The 27,975-nt window shown below is 38.9% G+C and overlaps 2 protein-coding genes, 1 non-coding gene and 1 pseudogene across 4 annotated transcripts in view; all 4 read left to right on the top strand.

Annotated features, from left to right (window-relative positions):
• TMPRSS12 (transmembrane serine protease 12) overlaps positions 1-6,912 on the top strand; it is a 37,168-nt gene extending 30,256 nt beyond the window's left edge. Inside the window, exons 4-5 of the mRNA XM_027108199.1 lie at positions 2,599-2,741; positions 6,535-6,912. Coding sequence (XP_026964000.1) covers positions 2,599-2,741; positions 6,535-6,786 — 395 coding nt within the window. The 3' untranslated portion in view covers positions 6,787-6,912. The remainder of the gene's footprint in view (positions 1-2,598; positions 2,742-6,534) is intronic.
• Positions 6,913-14,147: 7,235 nt separating this feature from the next.
• Positions 14,148-27,932, top strand: TMT1A (thiol methyltransferase 1A). Its single transcript, XM_027106274.1, has 2 exons — positions 14,148-14,978; positions 27,681-27,932. The coding sequence occupies exons 1-2, from the start codon at positions 14,481-14,483 to the stop codon at positions 27,915-27,917; spliced, it is 735 nt and encodes a 244-aa protein (XP_026962075.1). The 5' UTR covers positions 14,148-14,480; the 3' UTR covers positions 27,918-27,932.
• LOC113620443 (ubiquitin-40S ribosomal protein S27a-like) lies at positions 17,531-19,953 on the top strand (annotated as a pseudogene). Its single transcript, XR_003432770.1, has 2 exons — positions 17,531-19,221; positions 19,361-19,953. The product of XR_003432770.1 is annotated as a ubiquitin-40S ribosomal protein S27a-like (transcript).
• On the top strand, positions 19,231-19,303 carry TRNAE-CUC (transfer RNA glutamic acid (anticodon CUC)). The gene has a single exon. It is a non-coding gene; the product is annotated as a tRNA-Glu (tRNA).
• Positions 27,933-27,975: the final 43 nt, after the last annotated feature.

Here is a 27,975-nt window from a genome sequence, read left to right on the forward strand (position 1 = left end):
AGACTGTTCTGAATTACTATTTCATGTGATATCAGGGACTTCCTTCCATGCAAGGGTGCGTTTCTACTGTTGTTGGCTTTTTTTAAAATAAATTTATTTATTTATTAAAAAAAAAAAAAGAAAGATGTCAATTCTATCTGAAAAACTGAAAAGCACCAGGTTACGATAAACCCTAACATGAGTGTTAAGACAATGAAAAAGTTCATTCTAAAAGACCTAAGAATAGCCAAGACACTCCTATGGAAGAAAACAATGTTGGAGAAGTTGCCATCCAGAAATCAAGGTTTATTCTAAAGCTATGGTAATTGATCAGTGTTGTATTTGTGCAAGAATATTCTAAGTGACCAGTGGAACAAAATGGAAAACCCAGACATCTACTTCTGGGCTCTCTCTCCTATTCACTTTGAAAATCTCTGGTTATTTTGAATAGCCCTATACCAATACCACACTGGATTAGTATTGTTCATAAATTGGGTGGTAGATTTACACGTGTTCATTTCATTATTGTATTCTATAACTTATATGTTATATATATATATTTTTATATACAGCTAGTACTACTTCAATTATTTTTTTAAAAAGTGCATTGGGCTTCCCTGGTGGCGCAGTGGTTGAGAGTCCGCCTGCCGATGCACGGGACGCGGGTTCGTGCCCCGGTCCAGGAAGATCCCACATGCCGCGGAGCGGCTGGGCCCGTGAGCCATGGCTGCTGGGCCTGCGCGTCCGGAGCCTGTGCTCCGCAACGGGAGAGGCCACAGAAGTGAGAGGCCCGTGTACCGCAAAATAAATAAATAAATAAATAAAGCGCAGAAAGGCTGGCCTCTAGGAGCCTTGATCCAGGAATCTGGATGCCATTAGACATATTTAATTTCTATTTCCTATTGCTATTCTCTCTGTATGTTGACTTTACTTTCTCAGGCTGCCTGTCCTCATAAGTCTGGAACTATGGCTGCAGACTGATTTGAATTTATAGCTAAACAGTCATGTGACTAGGGTGAAACAGATTCTTCTCTGGAAGCTCCAGTTTAAAAATGCTGGATAAACATACTGCGTGAGAATATGCCATTCTTGAAAATATTGGTGTGTGGAAGAAAGTTTCATATTTACAGCCAACATTACAGCCATACTGGAAATAAGTGAAGAATATTATTAATAATCTTTGATTTAACATTTTTATTAAAACATTATAACAATAGTGCAGAATATTTGAAAAATAGATGGGGAAATATATAATCCCACTATCATTAAATAAGTTACAAATGATTTTATATGCTTCCTTTCGGTCTTCTCTACATAATTGTATATAGCTGTCATAATAGCCTGCATTCTATTTCATGTACTTATTTTTCACTTATGATATTAAAGGTATTTCTATATTGCTAAAATAAAATAAAATTAAAATGCTGGATAAGTATTCCAATTGGCTAGCTTTATACCAAATATAGTCACCTCTAGACCAATCAGCACAACCAGGAGAATGGAATTCTGTGAATGGAACAGTTGGGTCATTTACCCACTTGCAGCTAAGGGTAAAATGTCTATTACTTGAAAAGCTAGGGAAGAATGTGGGGCACACAAAATATTCAGCTACCACATGTGACACCTGTAACTCTGAGACAGGCTGATGAGAAGAGATGCTGCTGTTACAGTAGCTTTTCTATGGATAAACCTTAAAATGATCTGTCCTTTAATAGTACCTGAAGTGTTCTTATATTTTCCTATCTTTTCTGTAGCAAAGAACCACTTTATGTTCAGGAATTAGCAGGGAATTTAGGGGAGTGCATGAATTAAAAATCTGTTTTATTTTCATATTCAACATCCTTCAAGACTTTAGCATCATTAAAACTTTAATTAAAATTATTCACAGCTTACAACATAAGAAAGATAGACCTCAGCATTTACCTCTTTCGCCCTTGACAATTTTTATATAGTTTTACTTTGTAAAAGCTATAAATACTGGTGGCGCAGTGGTTAAGAATCCACCTGCCAATGCAGGGGACATGGGTTCGAGCCCTGGTCCAGGAAGATCCCACATGCCGCGGAGCAACTAAGCCTGTTCGCCACAACTACTGAGCCTGCACTCTAGCGTCTGCGAACCACAACTACTGAGCCCGCGTGCCACAACTACTGAAGCCCACGCACCTAGGACCGTGATCTGCAACAAGAGAAGCCACCACAATGAGAAGCCTGCACACCACAATGAAGAGCATCTCCACTCGCTGCAACTAGAGACAGCCCGTGTGCAGGAACAAAGACCCAATGCAGCCCAAAATAAAATATAAATAAATAAATACCCTTTTTAAAAAAAAAAAAAAAAGCTATAGATCCTGCTGTGAGACCTCCAGGAAATACAAGACAGCAAAGGTAACAAAAGTAACCTGAAATTCCTACTATCTAGAGATAACTGTCATTAAGATTTGGTGAACTTTCTTTCACAGTCTTTCTAGGCATACATACATACATACATACATGGATACAATTTTACATAATTGTTCAATCAGGCACTATGGAAAGAAAACTTGTTCATCAGGAATACTTTATATTGCTGTCAAAATGTCTGCTCTCCAAAATAATTTATTGGTATTTTTTTGTTAATAGGTAATATTACAAAAAAATTACATGAAGCAGAAGTGCATTATATTTCTCCAAGTTTTTGTACTTCTGACAAGAGTTATGGGGATATAATCCCTTACACTTCATTTTGTGCAGGTGATGAAGATGGAGTTGTTGATACTTGCAAGGTAAGACCAAATAATTTTCCTTAGAAATACTTTCTAAAGACAGAACGGAACTTGAACAAGTCCTTTGATCACTTTCTGGTGAAGTCTTAATTCTCAAGTCTAAATTGTTTTTCTCCTTTTTTAACTATTCCAACAATCCAAATCGTCTTGCTTGCCTGATTCCTTGGTTTCTACAATCATGGTCAACCTTAATCAAAATTTGCCTTGAATCTTTTTTTCCATTACCACTTTTATTGAGATACAATTTACATATATACAATTCACCCATTTAAAGTGTACAACCCAGTGGGGTTTCAGTATATTTATAGAATAGTGCAACCATCACCATAATCTAATTTTTAGATCACTTTTGTCACCCCCCGCCCCTAAAAACTCTACTCATTAGCAGTCACTCCCCATTCTCCTCTCACCTACCCCTAGCCCTAGGCAACCACTAATATCTAGAGATTTGCCTATTCCGGAAATCTCATATGAATGGAATCATTCAATTTGTGGTCTTTTGTGACTGGCTTCTTTTACTTAGCATAATGTTTTCAAGGTTCATCTCTATTACAGCATGCATTGATATATTGCCAAATAATATACCATGGTGTGGATATGCCACATTTTATTCATCCATTCATTCGTTGATGGACATTTGAGCTATTTCTACTTTTTGGCTTTTATGAATAACGTGGCTATAAACATTTGTGTACGTTTTTATGTGTAGGTTTTTTTGTTTTTGTTTTTGTTTTTTGCGGTACGCGGGCCTCTCACTGTTGTGGCCTCTCCTGTTGCGGAGCACAGGCTCCGGACGTGCAGGCTCAGCGGCCATGGCTCACGGGCCCAGCCGCTCCGTGGCATGTGGGATCTTCCCCATCTGGGGCACAAACCCGTGTCCCCTGCATCGGCAGGCGGACTCTCAACCACTGCGCCACCAGGAAAGCCCATGTGTAGGTATGTTTTTATTTCTCTTGGAAATTTCACCTAGGGGTAGAACTGCTGAGTCAATGTTTAACATTTTGAAGTCCTGCCAAACTGTATTCCCAAGTGGCTGCACCATTTTACATTTTTACCCAGCAATGTATGAGAGTTCTTTTTTTGTTTGTTTTTTTTGGAGTACAGTTGATTTACAATGCTGTGTTAGTTTCAGGTGTACAGCAAAGTGAATCAGTATACATATACATATATCCACTCTTTTTTTTTTTTAGATTATTTTCCCATATAGGCCATTACAGAGTAGAGTTCACAGTGCTATACAGCAGGTTCTTATCAGTTACCTATTTTATATATAGTAGTGTGTATATGTCAATCCCAATCTCCCAATTTATCTCTTCCCACCTTATCCCCTGGTAACCATAAGTTTGTTTTCTACATCTGTGACTCTACTTCTGTTTTGTAAATAAGTTCATTTGTGCCCTTTTTTTTTTAGATTCCACATATAAGTGATATCCTATGACATGTGTCTTTCTGTGTCTGACTTACTTCACTCAGCATGACAATCTCTAGGTCCATCCATGTTGCTGCAAATGGCATTATTTTGTTCTTTTTTATGGCTGAGTAATATTCTGTTGTATGTATGTGCCACATCTTCTTTATCCATTCATCTGTCAATGGACACTTAGGTTGCTTCCATGTCCTGGCTATTGTAAATAGTGCATCAATGAACATTGGGGTGCATGTATCTTTTCAAATTATGGTTTTCTCTGGATATATGCCCAGGAGTGGGATTGGTGGGTCATAGGGTAGTTCTATTTTTAGTTTTTTAAGGAACCTCCATACTGTTCTGCATAGTGGCTGTACCAATTACATTCCCACCAACAGTGTAGGAGGGTTCCTTTTTCTCTACACCCTCTCCAGAATGTATTGTTTGTAGATTTTTTTGACGATGGCCATTCTGACCAGTGTGAGGTGATACCTCATTGTAGTTCTGATTTGCATTTCTCTAGTAATTAGTGATGTTGAGCATCTTTTCATGTGCTTTTTGGCCATCTCAACAATGTATGAGAGTTCTAATTTCTCCACATCCTTTACAGCATTTCTTACAATCTATCTTTTTTTAATTGAAATATAGTTGATTTACAATATTGTATTAGTTTCAGGTATACAGTAAATTGATTCAGTTATATATATATTTTTTCAGTTATATATATTTTCTATGTCTGTGAGTCGTGTTTCTGTTTTGTATATAGATTTATTTGTATTATTTTTTTAGATTCCACATATAAGTGATAACATATATATTTGTCTTTCTCTATCGAGTTACTTCACTTAGTATGATATTCTCTAGGTCCATCCATGTTGCTGCAAATGGCAATATTTCATTCTTTTTTATGGCTGAGTAATATTCCATAGTACATATATATACCACATCTTCTTAAACCAACCATCTCTTGAGGGACACTTGGGTTGTTTCCATGTCTTGTCTATGGTAAATAGTACTGCTATGAACATTGGGGTGCATATATCTTTTTGAATTAGAGTTTCGATTATAGCCATCCTTGTGGGTATCTCAAGGTATCTCACTGTGCTTTTAATTTGTATTTACTTAATGACTAATGATGTTGAGCATCTCTGCATGTGCTTATTAGTCTTTTGTATATCGTCTTTGGAGAAAGGTCTATTCGGATCCTTTGCCCATTTTTATATTGAGTTATTTATCTTTTTATTATGGAGTCACAAACATTCTTTGCATATTCCAGATACAAGTCCTTTACCACATGTATGGTTAGCAAATATTTCCTCCCATTCTGTGGACTGTCTTTTCACTTTCCTGATGTTATCATTTGTAGCACAAAAGTCTTTGATTTTTTATGGAGTCCAATTTATCTATTTTTTGTTTTGTCCCTTGTGCTTTTTGAATCTTTCTTTATTCCTCTTTTCTTCACTGCTTCTAAATCTACCAGCACATCACTCCCAAACAGTGTCCCATGCTCTGATCTTTTCCTACTCATTCTGATTTCTGCAATCCAGGGTCTATCTTTCCTGTGTCCTTTTCCTTAAAAATCGTGCTGAGTGAAAGAATCCAATCTACATACTTTCACTTATGAATTGTATTCCTAAGTGAAACATTCTTACCTTCAAAAATAATTATTCAATGCTTACCTTATGTAGAGAATTTGCAAACACCTTAGAAACACAGTCCTTATACTTTAGGCACTGAAACAGTTATCTCAGCGTCCTTACTGTTTTGAATGATTAACAGTCCTCAGTAAAGGTGTTTCAGTGCATTAACAGTCTTGTATAAACCATGATAGAGATTTGTTATTTGTAATACTATTAAGAGGACTAGCCATTGATTCCTGTTATCCTGCACCAGCCAATGTCAACACTTAGAAAGATGCCATCTCTTGCAAGATGCCAATTTACTCCTGTCCTCTAGTTAGCAAACGACACACACACACATCCCTAAATGAATCCTTTATATATCTTAGTTCTACCTTTCCCACACAGCATTAACAGAAGTATTCTAATAGACAATATTTGCAGTATTTTTCACACTTCCTAAATTACATTTCTCCTGAGTAACTGCACTAAAAAGTTCAAACAATTTGATTTATAGTATTCTGGTTCAAAACTATGCAGGTGCGAAGTTTATCCACCAGCTACACGGTGCCTCTAAACACCAGGCCAGACTGAATATCTCCTGTTTTAGTCAGAATACAAAACTGAAAATCTATGGTTCTTTGTAAGTTGGAGGTATTTTGAAAATATATATATAAATGTATGATTAATGTGATTAATTTATTTCAGCTTTACTGTTGTTTAAGGACTAGTGGAAGTAACTAATACTATTTTGGGACTTTTTTAATAGGGTGACAGTGGTGGACCATTAATGTGCTACTTACCAGAACATGAACGATATTTTGTAATGGGAATTACCAGTTATGGATATGGCTGTGGGCGAAAAAATTTTCCTGGTGTCTATAGTGGGCCATCCTTCTACCAAAAGTGGCTGACAGATCAATTCTACCAGGCAAGCAATGAAGGCATATTTAATATAAATATTCTGCTTGGACAGGTCCTTGTAGCCTTAGGTTCTGTTGTCTTACTAGCAGCTCCATAAAGAAATTCTGAAGAATCTTTATTTTGCCTCGTGTCCCTTTCCATGTTCTATATAATGAAAATCATTTATTCTTTTGACAAGTAATTGCCCATTTTAGAGTCCTCATGTGGACATTTTCTGGAATAAAAGGATTGTGACATATTAGATAAGTGATTATAAATTTGGCACTGAATCACATGCTTCCTCGAGGTATCTTGTTGTACTTTATAATCATACTTTTTCATTTGGAATACCTTCCTAGAGTTTGTGTAAAATATTCAGTTAAATATATACTTTATGTATATAAATGTCAAAATAAAGAGTTAATAATTTTAAAAATGTTTTGTTAAATTAATCAAACCTTATTTTTAAGTTAGATTTTATTTTATTCAAAAACATTTGTTTGTATGATATATATATTTTTGAATCATCATCTTGTTTCTGGTTCTCAAAGGATATTTGAAGAAGTAAGTATTTGCCTGTTTTTCAAATTCTAATTAAAACTATTTAATATTAATACTTCCTTTCCTGTGCCAAGAGAGAATTGTGGTGCAAACATCCCCAAATAATTTACTTTTTATTTAGAAATGTATACTGTGACTTTTTTTTGCAACGTTATAACCTATTTTCTGAACATTATTTTCTTGAAGCCCATGCGAAAGGTCTGTATTTCTTGGGCCCTGGAATTAACTGTGAGCAGAGGTGACAGAAGAGCATGCTGGGAAAGGAGGGATGCCAACCTGGGATTAACTTTATGATGACTAATCTTTAATATGGATTATATAAAACAAAAGAAAAAATTGACTGGTTTAGTATCTACTATTAATCAACTCACATCTCCCTTAAACTTTGGAGAACCCATGTAGTAAGGGAGAAATAATTATTTTCTCATCCTTCTTTTTTACATTCAACCAGCTAAGATCATGTATTTTTGTTGTTGTTTTGTTTTGTTTTGCTTGGCTTTAACATAATTTCAGGATTTAACTGAAAGCATTAGTTTTCCATCAATTAATTCCCTTGGGGATCATTACTGGTTTAACATTCAAGGGGTAGAAAACTGATTTTTTTTTTTTTTTTTTTTTTTTTGCGGTACGCGGGCCTTTCACTGCTGTGGCCTCTCCCGTTGCGGAGCACTGACTCCGGACACGCAGGCTCAGCGGCCATGGCTCACGGGCCCAGCCGCTCCGCGGCATGTGGGATCTTCCCGGACGGGGCACGAACTTTGTGTCCCCTGCATCGGCAGGCGGACCCTCAACCACTGCGCCACCAAGGAAGCCCTAGAAAACTAATTTTTATAGACTTATGAGCAACACTGAGGGGATACTGACTGTTCTTTCTTGAAGGAGACCCTAGTTTATCCACCAACAAGGTCTTATAAGGAATTAGTTGGTGATGCTTTCATAGCAATCAGTATAATACATTAGTCATTTCCTGTTTATTCTACCTGACTATCATTCAGATTCACTTGATAAGCCCTGGATATTAGTTGATATTAAGAAACTCTTCTAAAATGTATCGACAGCACTGGAGGAAAAACCCTTGCTTTTCACTTCAAAGGTATGTCCGTCCTACTTACTGCTTGGGTCTGCCTTTGTAATCAGGCAGGAGCTACTGTCTGTAACCTCTTACCTCTTCCCCCAGCTTAGTTCACTTATTTCAGCCAACCAGAATTCAGTTATGTAACATTTCTCTCCACCACAAGAGATAAGACTTTGGAATCTAAGGTAGACTTTGTTTCAAATTTCTTTCTGTCAACTTGGTCACTGTAAGAGTTTGGACAATTATTAATACCTCCTTGGCACCACTGTTGTGAATGATTAAATAAGTTGATTATATGAAATTCTTGATATATTGAAGGTGTTCAATAACTGGTTACTGTTTTTACTGTTATTATTATCCCATCCATGATTCATAGGACCCTTTTCATTATATAGATCATTATGTATTAGATAAATACCCTATTTCTTTCATCTGAAAAACTTACTAGAACAAAGGACTCATTCTACTTATAAACTCAAATTTTAAATTATATTATTTTTTAACATAAAAGAAGCAGAGTCACAGAGAGAACTAGTGGTTACCAGTTGGCAGGGGCTGGTATTGCCCTATCCTTCCCAAACTCTTCCAAAAAACTGCAGAGGGAGGAACCCTCCCAAATTCATTCTACAAGGCCACCATCACCCTGATACCAAAAACCAGACAAAGATACCACAAAAAAAGTAAATTACAGACCAATATCACTGATGAACATAGATGCAAAAATCCTCAACAAAATACTAGCAAATAGAATCAACAACACACTAAAAGGATCATACGCCCTGATCAAGTGGGATTTATCCCAGGAATGCAAGGATTCTTCAATATATGCAAATCAATGTGATACACGATTTTACCAAATTAAAGAATAAAAACCATATGTTCATCTCAATAGGTGCAGAAAAAGCTTTTGACAAAATTCAACACCCATTTATGATAAAAACTCTCCAGAAAATGGGCATAGAGGGAACCTACCTCAACATAATAGAGGCCATAGATGACAAGCCTACAGCAAGAATCATTCTCAATGGTGAAAAACTAAAAGCATTTCCACAAAGACCAGGAACAAAACAAGGATGTCCACTCTCGCCTCAATTATTCAACACAGTTTTGGAAGTCCTAGCCACAGCAATCAGAGAAGAAAAAGAAATAAAAGGAAACCAAATTGGAAAAGAAGTAAAACTGTCACTGTCTGCAGACGACATGATGCTATACACAGAAAATCCTAAAAATGCCACCAGAAAACTACTAGATCTAATCAATGAATTTGGTAAAGTTTCAGGATACAAAATTAATGCACAGAAATCTCTTGCATTCCTATAACAATGAAAGATCAGAAAGGGAAATTAAGGAAAAAATGTCATTTACTATTGCAACAAAAAGAATAAAATACATAGGAATAAACCTACCTAAGGAGGCAAAGGACCTGTACTCAGAAAACTATAAAACACTAATGAAAGAAATCAAAGGTGACACAAACAGATGGAGAAATATACCATATTCTTGGATTGGAAGAATTGACATTGTGAAAATGACTAAACTACCCAAAGCAATCTACAGATTCAATACAATCCCTATCAAATTACCACTGACATTCTTCACAGAATCAGAAGAAAAAATTTTACAATTTGTATGGAAACACAAAAGACCCCGAATAGCCAAAGCAATCTTGAGAAAGAAAAATGAAGCTGGAGGAATGAGGCTCCCCAACTTCAAACTATACTACAAAGCTACAGTAATCAAGACAATATGGTACTGGCACAAAAACAGAAATATAGATCAATGGTACAGGATAGAAAGCCCTGAGATAAACCCACACACCTATGGTCACCTAATCTATGACAAAGGAGGCAAGAATATAAAATGGAGAAAGGACAGCCTCTTCAATATATGGTGCTGGGAAAACTGGACGGCTACATGTAAAAGAATTAAATTAGAACACTCCCTAACACCATACACAAAAATAAACTCAAAATATATTAAAGGCCTAAATGTAAGACCAGACAGTATAAAACTCTTAGATGAAAATATAGGAAAAACACGCTGTGACATAAACCACAGCAAGATCTTTTCTGACCCATCTCCTAGAGTAATGAAAATAAAAACAAAAATAAACAAATGGGACCTAATTAAACTTAAGCTTTTGCACAGCAAAGGAAATTATAAACAAGACAAAAAGACAACTCTCAGAATGGGAGAAAATATTTGCAAACAAATCAATGGACAAAGAATTAATCTCCAAAATATACAAGCAGCTCAATATCAAAAAAACAAACAACCCAATCAAAAAATGGATGGAAGACCTAAATAGACATCTCTCCAAAGAAAACAGACAGGTGGCCAAGAGGCACATGTAAAGATGCTCAACGTCACTAATTATTAGAGAGATGCAAAACAAAACTACAGTGAGGTAATACCTCACACTGGTCAGAATGGCCGTAATCAATCTACAAACAATAAACGCTGGAGAGGGCATGGAAAAAAAGGGAACCCTCTTGCACTGTTGGTGGGAATGTAAACTGATAAAGCCACTATGGAGGACAGTATGGAGGTTCCTCAAAAAACTAAAATAGAACTACCATATGACCCAGCAATCCCACTACTGGGCATACACCCTGAGAAAACCATAATTCAAAAGGACACATGTACCCCAATGTTCATTGCAGCTCTATTTACAATAGCCAGCACATGGAAACAACCTAAGTGTCCATCAACAGATGAATGGATAAAGAAGCTGTGGTATATATATACAATGGAATATTACTCAGCCATAAAAAGGAACAAAATTGGGTCATTTGTAGAGATGTGGATGGACCCAGAGACTGTCATACAGAGTGAAGTAAGTCAGAAAGAGAAAAACAAATATCGTATACTAATGCATATATGTGGAATCTAGAAAAATGGTACAGATGAACCTATTTCCAGGGCAGGAATAGAGACACAGACGTAGAGAACAGACATGTGGATACAGTGGGGGAAGGGGAGGGTGGGACGAACTGGGAGATTAAGATTGATACATATACACTACCATGTGTAAAACAGATAGCTAGTGGGAACCTGCTATAGAGTACAGGAAGCTCAGCTCGGTGCTCTGTGATGACCTAGATGGGTGGGAGGGAGGTCCAAGAGGGAGGGGACATATGTATACATATAGCTGATTCACTTCATTGTACAGCAGAAACCAACACAACATTGTAAAGCAATTATACTCCAATAAAAAATAAAGTTGGAAAGAGGAAACATTAGAAAGCATACGGAGTGGCTAAATACATACCAGACAAAATAGACTTCAGGACAAAAATAAACACTAAAAACAAAGAAGGACACTTCATAATGATGAAAAGGAAATGTATCAGGCAGCTACAACTATTATAAATGTATTTGTGCCTAATAATGGAGTCTCAAAATACATGAAGCAAAAACTGAAATAACTAAAGGGAAAAACAAATTCACAATCATAATTGTAGATGTAAGACATCTCTCACTATAATTGACAGAGCAACTAAATAATAAGAATACAGAAGATCTGAATGACACTTTCAGCTACCTTAACTTAATTGACATTTATAGAACATTACACCTGACAACTTCAGAATACACATTCTTTTCAATGAACAGGGACCACTTTCTGAGAAAAAATATATTCTGGGCCATAAAACAAATTTAAATAGACTTCAAAAGATTGAAGCCCACATAGTATGTTCTGTGACAATAAAATTAAATTAGAAATCAATATACAAAGATACCTATGAAAGCCCCAAATATTTAAACAACTTCTAAATAATCCATGGGGTCAAAGAAAAAAATCACAAGGAAAATTAGAAAACATTTTAAATTGAATGAAAATGAAAACACAGTACATCAGACTTTGTGTATCCACCTAAAACAGTGCTATAAGAAAAACTTATAGCTTCAAATACTTACATTAGAAGAGGCAAGGGGGGCTTATATCAATTATTAAGGCTTTCAACTTCAGAAGTGAAAGATGATCAAATTAAATTCAATGTAAGTAGAAAAAAACATAATAAAGTCCAGAAATAATGAAATAGAAAACAAACACTAGAGAAAAATTAACAAAACTTAAAAGCTAGTTTTATGAAAAGATCAATACAAGTGAAAAACCTCTAGATAAACTGACTAAAAAAGGGACACAAACTGGACTTCCCTGGCTGTCCAGTGGTTAAGACTCCGTGCTTCCACTGCGGGGGGCGGGGGGTGGGGGTGGCCAAGTTCGATCCCTGGTGGGGGAACTATTATCCTGCATGCCCCGGGGTGTGGTCAAAAAAAAAGGACACAAAGTATATTGGAGGAGGTCATCAAGAGGACGTAATCAGTGATTGACTGATGGGCTGGACTCAGGCAATCAGAGGTTCCTCATTCCCTCAACTGCCCTTGAAATGTCCATTCTTACCACTGTCCCCACAATGGGAGCTGTTCCAAGGATACAGCTTTGAGAGAGTAAGGTGTTGAGACCATTGGACTGTGGAGGTGACAGATCCCAGTTAAGGCCTCTATCTAAACTTTTATGATTCTGGTGGTGGGCGTGGAGATCTACTCATCTCGTGGCCATCTAAGGCAAGCCTCATAAGTAAGCCCCCTTCTTATTAAATCTGCCAGCTACCAATCTGGAGTGGTCTGCTTCTTTCTTCAGTCTCTCCTTGCTCAGTGTGTACAGCAGCCAGGTTGTGAACTAACAACTGATAAGGCAGCCAGGAGACTGAAGAAACAAGCCCTGGGCAAGAGGCATTTGAGGATAATATCCTGAGTTAGACATCAACCTCTATGTCAGGAGGGGTGGCCTGTATGTTAGATGCTTGTGCACCAATGTGTGACTACAGGGGCACCCTGAAAAAGCCGGGTGTGTTGATGCATTTGTTTGAGGAACTGAGCAGAGCACACTGTGGCAAAGAAGGGAAACAAATGGCTGCTGCGGTGGGCTGTCCTCTACTGTGGGCAGTTCTGTGGCCACTGATGCCCAAATAGAGGCTGAAGCTTGAGTTAGACAGTTGGAAGAAGAGCTGAAGTTAGAGAAGAACATGCAGTTGTCCACTACTCTGCTAGCTTCGGGGCTGGCAGACAAGGTACAAGAGCAGAATAATAAGTTGGAGACCTTCATGTGCCATTTTGCAAAGCTAGGAGGGCACAAGCTACTGCAGATTAAGGTCCAAGTACTTGTGAGAAAGCCTGATTAGGATGCTAAGAGGTAGAATCCCTGGGAAAGTGAGGAGAGCAAAGGGGAAGATGTTGTGGTGATTGAAACAGAGTGCCTCATGTTGCCCAACCCCTAATACAAAGAAAAAATCTAAATAGTAGTCACCCTAGACTTCTGATAATAGAGAAATACACCCCAAAACTCCTAGGAGAAAAACGTCATTCTTTCTCTGTCCCTGAAGTTGTGAATGTCTTTGAAATGTAAACACCCCAGGAGAAAACGAAAATACTGCCTACAGAGACTGAAGAAAAAAAGGGGGTGAGGGAAATGCTTTTCAAAATATAGGCTGCTATAACAACTACTGAACCCGTGTGCCACAACTACTGAAGCCCACGCGCCTAGAGCCCGTGCTCTGCAACAAGAGAAGTCACTGGAATGAGAAACCCACATGCAGCAACAAAGACCCAATGCAGCCAAAAAAAAGGCATCCACAAGAGACAAAAAATAAATAAAATCAGCAGAAAAAAAAATTTGTTTAAAAAAACATGAGGGCGGATGGAAGGGAAGTAGGAGGGGTCACGTAATAAATGGGCTTTGGCAGTGGCTTTCTGGTGTGGTTTAACCAGGCTCCACCCACGGATTCTGTTTTCTTAGCAGAGGTCACTGGAGAACCAGACAGGCTGTAAGTATGCTGTGCATTTAAAACTTCAGCAGGAAACTTGCAGTAGTCTCCAAGCAGGAATAGATTTGTAATAATGGGTTGTAATCAGCCTTCCTTCTAAGGAAAAGCTGAGAACCTTCTCATTTTACCTCATGAAAAGTAAGCTATGAGGCAACTTTTGGCAAACATCTATTAACTGGGTGAAATGGGCCTCTCGCCCGAGATTTTACTGCAGCTGCGTCTCTCCAGCACAACCAGCTCTTTCCTCTGCAGCTGATTGGCTCTGGAATGTGGCCAGAAACCTACTTCCTGCAATTAAAGGAGTCAGGCCTCTAACTGCTGATCTGTTTTCTTCTCTTCTGAGTGATGGCGCTGACCATTTTTATCCTCCGGCTGGCCGTCTGCATCCTGGCATTTCCCGTGTACCTGCTGGACTTCCTGGGCCTGTGGAACTGGATATGCAAAAAATCGCTCCCCTACTTCTTGGCAAGGTTTACTGTGATGTACAACGAACGGATGGCGAGCAAGAAGCAGGAGCTCTTCAGCAATCTACAGGAGTTCGCAGGCCCCTCCGGGAAGCTCTCCCTGCTGGAGCTGGGCTGCGGCACAGGGCCCAACTTCAAGTTCTACCCGCCTGGATGCCGGGTGACCTGTATTGATCCCAACCCCAACTTTGAGAAGTTCTTGATCAAGAGCATTGCTGAGAACCGACACCTGCAGTTTGAGCCCTTCCTGGTGGCTGCCGGGGAGGACCTGCACCAGGTGGCCGACGACTCCATGGATGTGGTGGTCTGCACACTGGTCCTGTGCTCCGTGAAGAACCAGGAGCGGATCCTCCAGGAAGTGTGCAGGGTGCTGAGGCCGGTGAGTACAGGGTGTGAGGGCTGGTTAGTAGTAACCACTATCACCAAGGGCAGCCCTATCAATTTCAGGTAGATCAAACACCCTAACATAAAAAGTACAACTACTAGAGAAGACACTGCCGAATTTTTAAAAAAATCTTAGAGTGGAAAAGAAGCTATATAGGAAAAGATTGATAATACATGAATATGTAAAATTTTAGAACTCCTGCAGAGAAAAAAAAGGAGTGTAAAAAAACTTAAAGTACAAAAAAGTTTGTAAAAAGTATTTGCCAAGGATGATAGATAATGCGTTAACTTCATATTAAAAGACATTACAGGACTTCCCTGGTGGTCCAGTGGTTAAGAATCTGCCTGCCAAAGCAGGACATGGGTTTGATCCCTGGTCCGGGAAGATCCCACATGCCACGGAGCGACTAAGCCCGTGTGCCACAACTACTGAGCCTGCGCTCTAGAGCCCGCAACCCGCAACTATTGAGCCCACGTGCCACAACTACGGAAGCCCGTGCGCCTAGAGCCCATGCTCTGCAACAAGAGAAGCCACTGCAATGAGAATCCCTTGCACTGCAACGAAGAGTATCCCCCGCTCGCAGCAACTAGAGAAAGCCTGCGTGCAGCTACAAAGACCCAGGGCAGCCAAAACTAAATAAATTAATATAAAAAAAAATTTTAATAAAAAAATAAAAGACATTACAAATCAAGATCAATAGAATTCTTAAATCAGTTTTTTAAAAAAGAGAAAAGTAAGCAAAGCACAGGAACAGAAATATAAATAAAAATAGCCAATATATGATATAAATGTTGTCTTGCAATAAAAGAACAAATTTAAGCAAGATATCACTTATACGTGGAATCTTAAAAATATAACAAATGAATGTATATAACAAACAGAAATAGACTCACAGATATAGAGAACAAACTAGTGGTTACCAGAGGGGAGAGGAAAGTGGGGAGGGGCAAGGTAGTGATGTGGGATTAAGAGATACAAACTACTATGTATAAAATAAATAAGCAACAAGGATATATTCTACAGCACAGGGAAATATAGCCATTATTTTGTAATAACTTTAAATGAAGTATAATCTATAAAAATTCTGAATCACTGTTATACACCTGAAACTAATATAATATTATAAATCAACTATACTTCAATTAAGAAGAAATTAAAGCAAGATACTATTTTTACCTAACACTGTCAGAGACTTTTAAGTTCAATATGGTGTTGGGGTGAGTCTGGGGGACTGGATTACCCCAGTTGGAAGAAGTGCCCTCTTTGGAGGGCAATTTGATAATATCAAATTTTCAAGGACACTTCCTCCTTCATCCAACAGGAATTTATCCTATAGCTATACTGCACAAATGTGCAAAAACTCATTCATATGCGAAAATATTCATTACAGTATTTGTAATACCACAAATTGTAAATAACCTAAACATCCAGCAATAGGAGGTAGGAGGCTGTTGAGTAAATTGTCGCATCGTATAAAGGATTTCTGTGCAGCTGTTAAAAGGAAGAGTTACCTATGTTGATATGAAAAAACTATCTCCTCAAGAGACAGTGTTAAATTAAAAAGCAATGAAAGCATAGAATATTATATACAGTATAAGTCCATTTGTGTGTGTGTGGGAGAATATACCTATATAAGTATTTATGTTAATGGGAATGATACACAAGAAACTATTAACAGTGGTTACCTCTTGGGAAGGGAATTGGATGAGGGGAAGGAATTACTTTTCATATTATACCTCTCTGTATAGTTTGAAATTCTTTATACCTATATGTAATTTTCACATATTACCTTTATTGTTTGTTTAAAAACTAGTTTAAAATAGTTTTATTCTAAACATAGGTGAACATAAAGTATGGATATCTTTTTTAAATTAATTTATTTATTGTTAATTTTTGGCTGCGTTGGGTCTTTGTTGCTGTGCGCAGGCTTTCTCTAGTTGCAGCGTGAAGGCTTCTCATTGGGGCGGCTCCTCTTGTTGCGGAGCACAGACTCTAGGCGCGTGGGCTTTGGTAGTTGTGGCATGCGGGCTCAGCAGTTGTGGCTCACAGGCTCTAGAGCACAAGCTCAGTAGTTGTGGCACTCGGGCTTAGTTGCTCCGCGGCATGTGGGATCTTCCCAGACCAGAACTCGAACCCATGTCCCCTGCATTGTCAGGCGGATTCTTAACCTCTGTGCCACCAGGGGAGTCTCAAGTATGGGTTTCTTAACATTTGAATTTACTATACTAGAGGAAATGGATGTTCTGTAATCCCCAGTTTTATTTTCTAACAGAGGAAGTTCCTCAGGAAGAAAAGGACTTGAAGATAGTGTTTAGAGGCAATTAATATACAGTCATCCCTCAGTTTCCTCGGGGTCCCTCCCTGTCCCCTCCACAGATACCAAAATCTACAGAAGCTTAAGTCCCTTATATAAAATGGTGCAGTACCTGCATATAACTTATGCACATCCTCCCATATGCCTTAAATCATCTCTAGATTACTTATAATACCTAATACGATGTAAATGCTATGTAAACAGGTGCCAGCATGTGGCAAATTCAAGTTTTGCTTTTTTGGAACTTTCTGGATTTTTTCCAAACATTTTTGATCTGCATTTGGTTGAATCCAAGGATGCAGAACTTGTGGATACTGAGGGCCAACTGTAATTCTGTCTTTGGCTCAAGGATAGGCCAACGTCAAAGTAGTAACTGAAAAAAGTCTGATTCTGATACTCAAATCCTGGGTTCTTGTGTCCTAAGACTGGGCACAGTTAGAGGTTTTGCTTACAGTGTTACTAATCTCACAACACCTCTGCAAAGCAAGTAACGGTCATCTCTGGTTTAAGCCCTGAGAGTGCCCTTAGGGGATCATATTCTTGGTGGTCTTCCTTAGCTCCTCCGAAGCACCCATTCTCTGCTGAACAGAACCAAGAGCTTTCCTACATTCTCATGTAGGAAACAGTCCTTTAAAGCAGGTATTGCCTTCATGTTGGACTGGGGAAACAGACCCAGAGGAGTTAAGAAACTTGCCTCAAGTTACACAGCCACTATGTCTGACTTTAATGCAAATATTCTTATCACTGTACCACAGTGCTTGTCACTGGGGCTTTTTATCTGACTTCAACATTTCTACCACTTTTGCTGGCTTTTCTTCCTCTGCCCATCCCCTAAACGCTGGAGTTTCTTTTTTAGCTCTCATTTCACTTATATACACGCCCTGTGCAATCTCATGTACCCCCAATGTTTTCAATTACCGTGCATACACAAATGGCTTCCAAATCTAAGTATCAAGCTCAGATCTCTCTTCTAACCCCAGATCTTCATACCCAGCTGTCTACTCGACAGTCACCTGAGTGGGTAACAGGCATCTCTAGCTTAACCTGTGTAACCCAGAGGGCATCAGCAACCTCCCCAGGCCTGGATCACCTCTTCTCTCCTGTCCTCTTCTATGGAAAAAAAATATTTCAATCAGGAAATGTCAAGTTTTCCATTCCTGAACACAGGTCTTACACTTACCCATAGATTTGGAGGAACTCCATCTCTAAACCCTGCCTGGGATAGCCAACACTAGGGAGGCTAGAAGAGGCTAAGGAGTGGGACGGTCACCCTGGGTCTGGGAGGTAATCATTGGTCCGTTTCCCCCTTCACCCCAGAGATAGATAAGTAGAAAACTTCTGAAGACTCCTTAATAATGTGTAGCCTCTACTGTGTCCAGACTTGACCCATAAGTATAGGACCGTCCTAGATGAAAGCAGCAGTTACTAACTCCTATATGACAGTAATTTACACACAGCATCCACTGACCAAATAAAATACCTAATGACAAAATATAACCATGAATTTAGTAACACTTTTAGATGATTCAGTATTTTAATAAAATAAATCCTATCGTTTACATCCTGTGACAATGGCACAAAAGTATAAGACATAGGCTTTTTGGATCCACCATCTGTGGTGGTGCCGCCACCAGGATGCAGATTTTTATGAAGATCCGGACAGGGAAGACCACCACTCTCGAGGTCGAACCCTCAGATACAATAGAAAATGTAAAGGCCAAGATCCAAGATAAGGAAGTAATTCCTTCTGACCAGTGAAGACTAACCTTTGCTGGCAAGCAACTGGAAGATGGACGTACTTTGTCTGACTACAACATTCAAAAGGAGTCTACTTTTCATCTTCTGTTGAGACTTCGTGCTGGTACTAAGAAAAGGAAGAAGTCTTACACCACTCCCAAGAAGAACAAGCATAAGAGAAAGAGGGTTGGGAATTCCCTGGCGGTCCAGTGGTTAGGACTCTGCACTCTCACTGCGGAGGGCCCAGGTTCGATCCCTGGTTGGGAAACTAAGATCCCACAAGCCACATGGCCAAAAGAAAAAAAAGAGAGAGAGAGAGAGAAAGGTTAAGCTGGCTGTCCTGAAATACTGTAAGGCGGATCAGAATGGCAAAAGCAGTCACCTTCATCGGGAGTGCCCTTCAGATAAATGTGGTGTGGAGTTTTTATGGCCAGCCACTTTGACAAACACTATTGTGACAAATGTTGTCTGACCTATTGTTTCAACAAACCAGAAGACAGGTTATTGTATATTGGTTAATAAAAGACATGAACTAATGAACTAAAAAAAAAAAAAAGTATAAGACATGGTTATTTAGTCCCAGGCAGTACTAGGTATGGATTCAGACACCCACAGGTTTGCAAAGCAGAGCCTAAGAACAATACTCAGATGAATTTAAAGATTTTTTTTTTAATAAAAGGGGAAGTTTAAAAAATTGTAATTAAAAGGCAAACAACAAACAAGGGAAAACGTCTGTAGTCTATGTAGTCTAATTATACTAAAAGCCCTTACTAATCAGTAAGAAAAAAACCAATGGCCTATTAGAAAACCGATAGTGGGGACTTGCCCTGTGGCACAGTGGTTAAGACTCGCAACGCAGGGGGCACAGGTTCAATCCCTGGTCAGGGAACTAGATCCCACATGCATGCCGCAACTAAGAGTGAGCATGCCACAGTTAAGGAGCCGGCGAGCCACAACTAAGGAGCTCACCTGCCACAACTAAGACCCAGCACAACCAAATAAATAAAGAAAAGAAAAAAGAAGAAAACTGATAATGGATGGACATTAACAGACAAATCAGAAAACAAGAAATCCAAATAATCAATAAGGTTTAGTAAAAGATGTTACGATTACGAATATTAAAGCTATGCAGGTTATCAAAAATACCATATTACACATCAAATTGACAAAGATATAGGAGAAAAAAGTACTGATGAGAGTTTATTGGAAATGGGCATTCACATCTATTGCTAGCATGAATGCAAACTGCTACAACTTTTCCAAAGGGCAATTTGACAACCTGTACCAAAAGCTTTAAAAAGGCACAGACGTTTGATTCAGCAATTCCACTTTTTAGCAAGTTATTTATTTGGAAATAATTATAGATGGTCACAAAGATTTATGGATAAGGATGTTCACTGTAACAGTATTTATAACAATGTAAAATTGGAAATAGCCTAAATGAGAATGGTTAAATAAGAGATGGTAGGGCTTCCCTGGTGGCGCAGTGGTTGAGAGTCCGCCTGCCGATGAGGGGACACGGGTTCGTGCCCCGGTCCAGGAGGATCCCGCGTGCCGTGGAGCGGCTGGGCCCGTGAGCCATGGCCGCTGAGCCTGCACGTCTGAAGCCTGTGCTCCGCAACGGGAAAGGCCACAACAGTGAGAGGCCCGCGTACCGCAAAAAAAAAAAAAAAAAAGAGATGGTAACTTCAGTGGTGTGAAATATTGCATAAAGGTTTTTTAAACCATCTTTTAGAATAATACTCAAATACATAAATAAAATAAAACAGATTATAAAACAGAATGTATATTCCAATCCTAGTTTTAGAAAAAAATATATAAATGTATATACAAAATTTTATTTTGTTTTTTTTTGCTTTTTTGCTTTTTATTTTTTTACACAGCAGGTTCTTATTAGTTATCTATTGTATACATACTAGTGTATATATGTCAATCCCAATCTCCCAGTTCATCCTACCACCCCCACCCCCACTTTCCCCCCTTGGTGTCCATACGTTTGTTCTCTACATCTGTGTCTCTATTTCTGCCTTGCAAACCGGTTCATCTGTACCACTTTTCTAGATTCCACATAAATGCGTTAATATACAATATTTGTTTTTCTCTTTCTGACTTACTTCACTCTGTATGACAGTCTCTAGCTCCATCCACGTCTCCACAAATGACCCAATTTCATTCCTTTCTATGGCTGGGTAATATTCCATTGTATATATGAACCACATCTTCTTTAACCATTCGTCTGTCGATGGGCATTTAGGTTGCTTCCATGACCTGGCTATTGTAAACAGTACTGCAACGAACATTGGGGTGCATGTGTCTTTTTGAATTATGGTTTTCTCTGGGTATATGCCCAGTAGTGGAACTGCTGGGTGATATGGTAATTCTATTTTTAGCTTTTTAAGGAACCTCCATACTGTTCTCCATAGTGGCTGTATCAATTTACATTCCCACCAACAGTGCAAGAGGGTTCCCTTTTCTCCATACCCTCTTCAGCATTTTTTGTTTGTAGATTTTCTGATGATGCCCATTCTAACCAGCATGAGATGATACCTCATTGTAGTTTTGATTTGCATTTCTCTACTAATTAGTGATGTTGAGCAGCTTTTCATGTGCTCCTTGGCCATCTGTATGTCATCTTTGGAGAAATGTCTATTTAGGTCTTCTGCCCATTTTTTGATTGGGTTGTTTGTGTTTTTAATATTGAGCTGCATGTGCTGTTTATATATTTTGGAGATTAATCCTTTGTCTGTTGATTCATTTGCAAATATTTTCTCCCATTCTGAGGGTTGTCTTTTCGTCTTGTTTATAGTTTCCTTTGCTGTGCAAAAGCTTTTAAGTTTCATTAGGTCCCATTTGTTTATTTTTGTTTTTATTTCCATTACTCTAGGAGGTGGGTCAAAAAAGATCTTGCTGTGATTTATGTCAAAGAGTGTTCTTCCTACGTTTTCCTCTAAGAGTTTTATAGTGTCCGGTCTTATATTTAGGGCTTTAATCCATTTTGAGTTTATTTTTGTGTATGGTGTTAGGGAGTATTCTAATTTAATTCTTTTACATGTGGCTGCCCAGTCTTCCAAGCACCACTTACTGAAGAGACTGTCTTTTCTCCATTGTATATTCTTGCCTCCTTTGTCATAGATTAGTTGACCATAGGTGCATGGGTTTCTCTCTGAGCTTTCTATTCTGTCCATTGATCTATATTTCTGTTTTTGTGCCAGTGCCATATTGTCTCGATTACTGCAGCTTTGTAGTATAGTCTGAAGTCAGGGAGTCTGATTCCTCCAGCTCCGGTTTTTTCCCTCAAGATTGCTTTGGCTATTCAGGGTCTTTTGTGTCTCCATACAAATTTTAAGATTTTTTGTTTTAGCTCTGTAAAAAGTGCCATTGGTAATTTGATAGGCATTGCATTGAATCTGTATATTGCTTTGGGTAGTATAGTCATTTTCAAAATATTGATTCTTCCAAGCCAAGAACATGGTATATCTCTCCATCTGTTTGTGTCATCTTTCATTTCTTTCGTCAGTGTCTTACAGTCTTCTGAGTGCAGGTTTTTTACCTCCTTAGGTAGGTTTATTCCTATGTATTTTATTCTTTTTGTTGCAATGGTAAATGGGATTGTTTCCTTAATCTGTCTTTCTGATTTTTTTGTTGTTAGTGTATAGGAATTCAAGAGATTTCTGTGCATTAATTTTGTATCCTGCAACTTTTCCAAATGCACTGATTAGCTCTAGTAGTTTTCTGGTGGCATCTTTAGGATTCTCTATGTATAGCATCATGTCATCTGCAGTGACAGTTTTACTTCTTTTCAAATTTATATTCCTTTTATTTCTTTTTCGTCTCTGATTGCCATGGCTAGGAGTTCCTTGCCACTATGTTGAATAATAGTGGCAAGAGTGGACATCCTTGTCTTGTTCCTGATCTTAGAGGAAATGCTTGCAGTTTTTCACCATTGAGAATGATGTTTGCTGTGGGTATATGGCCTCTGTTATGTTGAGGTAGGTTCCCTCTATGCCCACTTTCTGGAGAGTCTCTATCATAATCGGTGTTGAATTTTGTCAAAAGCTTTTTCTGCATCTATTTACATGATCATATGGTTTTTATTCTTCAATTTGTTAATGTGGTGTGTCACATTTATTGATTTGCATATATTGAAGAATCCTTGCATCCCTGGGATAAATCCCACTTGATCATGGTGTATGATCCTTTTAATGTGTTGTTGGATTCTCTTTGCTAGTATTTTGTTGAGGATTTTTGCATCTATATTCATCAGTAATATTGGTCTGTAATTTTCTCTTTTTGTAGTATCTTTGTCTGGTTTTGGTATCAGGGTGATGGTGGCCTCGTAGAATGAGTCTGGGAGTGTTCCGCTACAACTTTTTGGAAGAGTTTGAGAAGGATGGGTGTTAGCTCTTCTCTAAATATTTGATAGAATTCACCTGTGAAGCCATCTAGTCCTGGACTTTTGTTTGCTGGAAGACTTTTAATCACAGTTTCAATTTCATTACTTGTGATTGGTCTGTTCGTACTTTCTATTTCTTCCTGGTTCAGTCTTGGAGGGTTATACCTTTGTAAGAATTTGTCTATTTCTTCCAGGTTATCCATTTTATTGGCATAGAGTTGCTTGTAGTAGTCTCTTAGGATGCTTTGTATTTCTGCAGTGTCCGTTGTAACTTCTCCTTTTTCATTTCTAATTTTATTGATTTGAGTCCTCTCCCTCTTTTTCTTGATGAGTCTGGCTAAAGGTTTATCAATTTTGTTTATCTTCTCAAAGAATAAGCTTTTAGTTGTATTGGTCTTTGCTATTGTTTTCTTTGTTTCTATTTCATTTATTTCTTCTCTGATCTTTATGATTTGTTTCCTTCTACTAACTTTGGGTTTTGTTTGTTCTTCTTTCTCTAGTTCCTTTAGGTGTAAAGTTAGACTATTTGAGGTTTTTCTTGTTTCTTGAGGTAGGATTGTATTGCTATAAACTTCCCTCTTAGAACTGCTTTTGCTGCATCCCATAGGTTTGGGATCATCGTGTTTTCATTGTCATTTTTCTCTAGGTATTTTTTGGTTTCCTCTTTGATTTCTTCAGTGATCTGTTGGTTATTTAGTAATGTACTGTTTAGTCTCCATGTGTTTGTGTTTTTTACGTTTTTTCCCTGTAATTTATTTCTAATCTCATAGTGTTGTGCTTTGAAAAGACGCTTGATATGATTTCAGTTTTCTTAAATTTACCAAGGCTTGATTTGTGACCCAAGATGTGATCTATCCTGGAGAATGTTCCGTGTGCACTTGAGAAGAAAGTGTAATCTGCTGTTTTTGGATGGAATGTCCTATAAATATCAATTAAATCTATCTGGTCTATTGTCAATTAAAGCTTGTGCTTCCTTGCTAATTTTCTGTCTGGATGATCTGTCCATTGATGTAAATGAGGTGTTAAAGGCCCCCACTATTATTGTGTTTTCCTGTTGATTTCCTCTTTTATAGCTGTTAGCATTTGCCTTACGTATTGAGGTGCTCCTATGTTGGGTGCATATATATTTATAATTGTTGTATCTTCTTCTTGGATTGATCCCTTGATCATTATGTAGTGTCCTTCCTTATCTCTTGTAACAGTCTTTATCTTAAAGTCTATTTTATCTGATATGAGTATTGCTACTCCAGCTTTCTTTTGATTTCCTTTTACATGGAATATATTTTTCCATCCCCTCACTTTCAGTCTGTATGTGTCCTGAAGTGGGTCTCTTGTAGACAGCATATATATGGGTCTTGTTTTTGTATCCATTCAGCAAGTCTGTGTCTTTTGGTTGGAGCATTTAATCCATTCACATTTAAGGTAATTATTGATATGTATGTTCCTATTACCATTTTCTTAATTATTTTGGGTTTGTTTTTGCAGGTCCTTTTCTTCTCTTGTGTTTCCCATGTAGAAAAGTTCCTCTAGCATTTGTTGTAGAGCTGGTTTGGTGGTGCTGAATTCTCTTAGCTTTTGCTTGTCTGTAAAGCTTTTGATTTCTCCGTCGAATCCGAATGAGATCCTTGCTGGGTAGAGTAATCTTGGTTATAGGTTCTTCCCTTTCATCACTTTAAGTATATCATGCCACTCCCTTCTGGCTTGTAGAGTTTTTGAGAAATCAGCCGTTAATCTTATGGGAGTTCCCTTGTATGTTATTCGTTGTTTTTCCCTTGTTGCTTTTAATAATTTTTCTTTGTCCTTAATTCTTGTCAATTTGATTACTATGTGTCTTGGCGTGTTTCTCCTTGGGTTTATCCTGCCTGGGACTCTCTGCACTTCCTGGACTTGGGTTACTATTTCTTTTCCATGTTAGGGAAGTTTTTGACTATAATCTCTTCAAATATTTTCTTGGGTCCTTTCTCTCTCTCTTCTCCTTCTGGGACCCCTGTAATGTGAATATTGGTGCATTTAATACTGTCCCAGAGGTCTCTTAGGCTGTCTTCATTTCTTTTCATTCTTTTTTCTTTAATCTGTTCTGTGGCAGTGAATTCCACCACTCTGTCTTCCATGTCACTTATCCGTTCTTCTCCCTCAGTTATTCTGCTATTGATTCCTCTAGGGTATTTTTCATTTCAGTTATTGTATTGTTCATCTCTGTTTGTTTGTTCTTTAATTCTTCTAGGTGTTTGTTCTTTAATTCTTCTAGGTCTTTGATAAACATTTCTTGCATCTTCTCGATCTTTGCCTCCATTCTTTTTCCGAGGTCCTGGATCATCTTCACTATCGTTATTCTGAATTCTTTTTCTGGAAAGTTGCCTATCTCCACTTCACTTAGTTGTTTTACTGGGGTTTTATCTTGTTCCTTCATCTGGGACATAGCCCTCTGCCTTTTCATCTTGTCTATCTTTCTTTGAATGTGGTTTCTGTTCCAGAGACTGCAGGACTGTAGTTCTTCTTGCTTCTGCTGTCTGCCCTCTGGTGGATAAGTCTATCTCAGAGGCTTGTGCAAGCTTCCTGATGGGAGGGACTGGTGGTGGGTAGAGCTGGGTGTTGCTCTGGTGGGCAGAGCTCAGTAAAACTTTAATCTGCTTGTCTGCTGATGGGTGGGGCTGAGTTCCCTCCCTGTTGGTTGTTTGGACTGAGGCAACCCAGCACTGGAGGCTACAGGCTCTTTGGTGGGGCTAATGGCAGACTGTGGGGCGGGGGGTGGCTCATGCCAAGTAGTACTTCCCAGAACTTCTGCTGCCAGTGTCCTTGTCCCCGTGGTGAGCCACAGCCACCCCCTGCCTCTGCAGGAGACCCTCCAACACTAGCAGGTAGGTCTGGTTCAGTCTCCTATGGGGTCACTGCTCCTTCCCCCTGGGTCCTGATGTGCATACTACTTTGTGTGTGCCCTCCAAGAGTGGAATCTGTTTCCCCCAGTCCTGTCGAAGTTCTGCAATCAAATCCCACTAGCCTTCAAAGTCTGATTCTCTGGAAATTCCTCCTCCCATTGCCGGACACCCCAGGCTGGGAAGCCTGACGTGGGGCTCAGAATCTTCACTCCAGTGGGTGGACTTCTGTGGTATAAGTGTTCTTCAGTTTGTGAGTCACCCGTACCCAGTGGTTATGGGATTTGCTTTTATTCTGATTGCACCCCTCCTACCATCTCACTGCAGCGTCTCCTTTGTCTTTGGATGTGGGGTATCTTTTTTGGTGCATTCCAGTGTCTTCCTGTCGATGACTGTTAGTTGGGATTCCGGTGCTCTCACGAGAAGGAATGAGTGCATGTCCTTCTACTCCACCATCTTCCACAAAATCTTAACAGTAGTTGTCTCGAGGTGATGAAAGATGATTGACTGTTTTTCTTTTTAAACTTTTCTGTATTTTCTGAATTTTCTAAAATAATATTGGTGAGACAGTATTGCCAGCCTCTGGAGCCGGACCACCCAAGGTAAAAACCTGATTCTGACATTTGTAAGCTGTATGACCTTGGGCAAGTTGTTTATTTTCTATGTGACTCTGTTTCCTCATCTGTAGAACATAGGAATGATAATAATAATGCTTACCAAATAAGTGCATTGTAAGGATTGAGTTAACATGTGATAGGCCTTACAGACAGGGTCTTGCATGCAGTAACTGCTTCAAATTCTAACTATTATTATGTATTACCTTTATGAACAGAAAATATAGATTGGCAACTCTGTATAAAATCTGACAGAAGATGACACTATTAACCAGAATAGTATCGTAGTAAGTTTGAATTTCTCCATGTCTTCTCATGAAGTTGGCCTTTGGGGCCACTGAAATCTGACATTTAATCATCTTATAGGACTTCCCTGGTGGTCCAGTGGTTAAGAATCTGCCTGCCAATGCAGGGGACACGAGTTTGAGCCCTGGTCCGGGAAGATCCCACATGCCTCAGAGCAAGTAAGCCCATGCGCCACCACTACTGAGCCTGTGCTCTAAAGCCCGTGAGCCACAACTATCGAAGCCCATGCGCCTAGAGCCCATGCTCCGCAACAAAGGAAGCCACCGCAATGAGAAGCCCCTGCACCACAACAAAGAGTAGCCCCCGCTCACCGCAACTAGAGGAAGCCTGCGCACAGCAACAAAGACCCAGTGCAGCCATAAAAAAATTAATTAATTTTTAAAAAATCATCTTATAAATTTTTCCCCCCAAACTAAAATCCTTGATGTGTTTTTTTTTTTCTTTTCTTTTCTTTCTCAGGGAGGAGCTTTTTATTTCATGGAGCATGTAGCAGCTAAGCCTTCAACCTGGAATTACTTCTGGCAACAGGTCCTGACTCCTGTCTGGTACCTTCTGTTTGATGGATGCAACCTGACCAGAGAGAGCTGGAAGGCCCTGGAGTGGGCCCGCTTCTCCAAGCTGAAGCTGCAGCACTTACAGGCCCCCCTGTCCTGGGAGCTCCTGCGCCCTCACATCTACGGATATGCTGTGAAATAGAAGTTGAAACCTGAAGGGCTCGAATAATTTAAGGTTTGGGTTTTACACTTAAAATGCT

This window comes from Aethalodelphis obliquidens, unplaced genomic scaffold (genome assembly GCF_003676395.1).
Source record: "Aethalodelphis obliquidens isolate GAN/ISIS:26980383/991018 unplaced genomic scaffold, ASM367639v1 scaffold8, whole genome shotgun sequence".
Taxonomy (NCBI): Eukaryota; Metazoa; Chordata; class Mammalia; order Artiodactyla; family Delphinidae; genus Aethalodelphis; species Aethalodelphis obliquidens.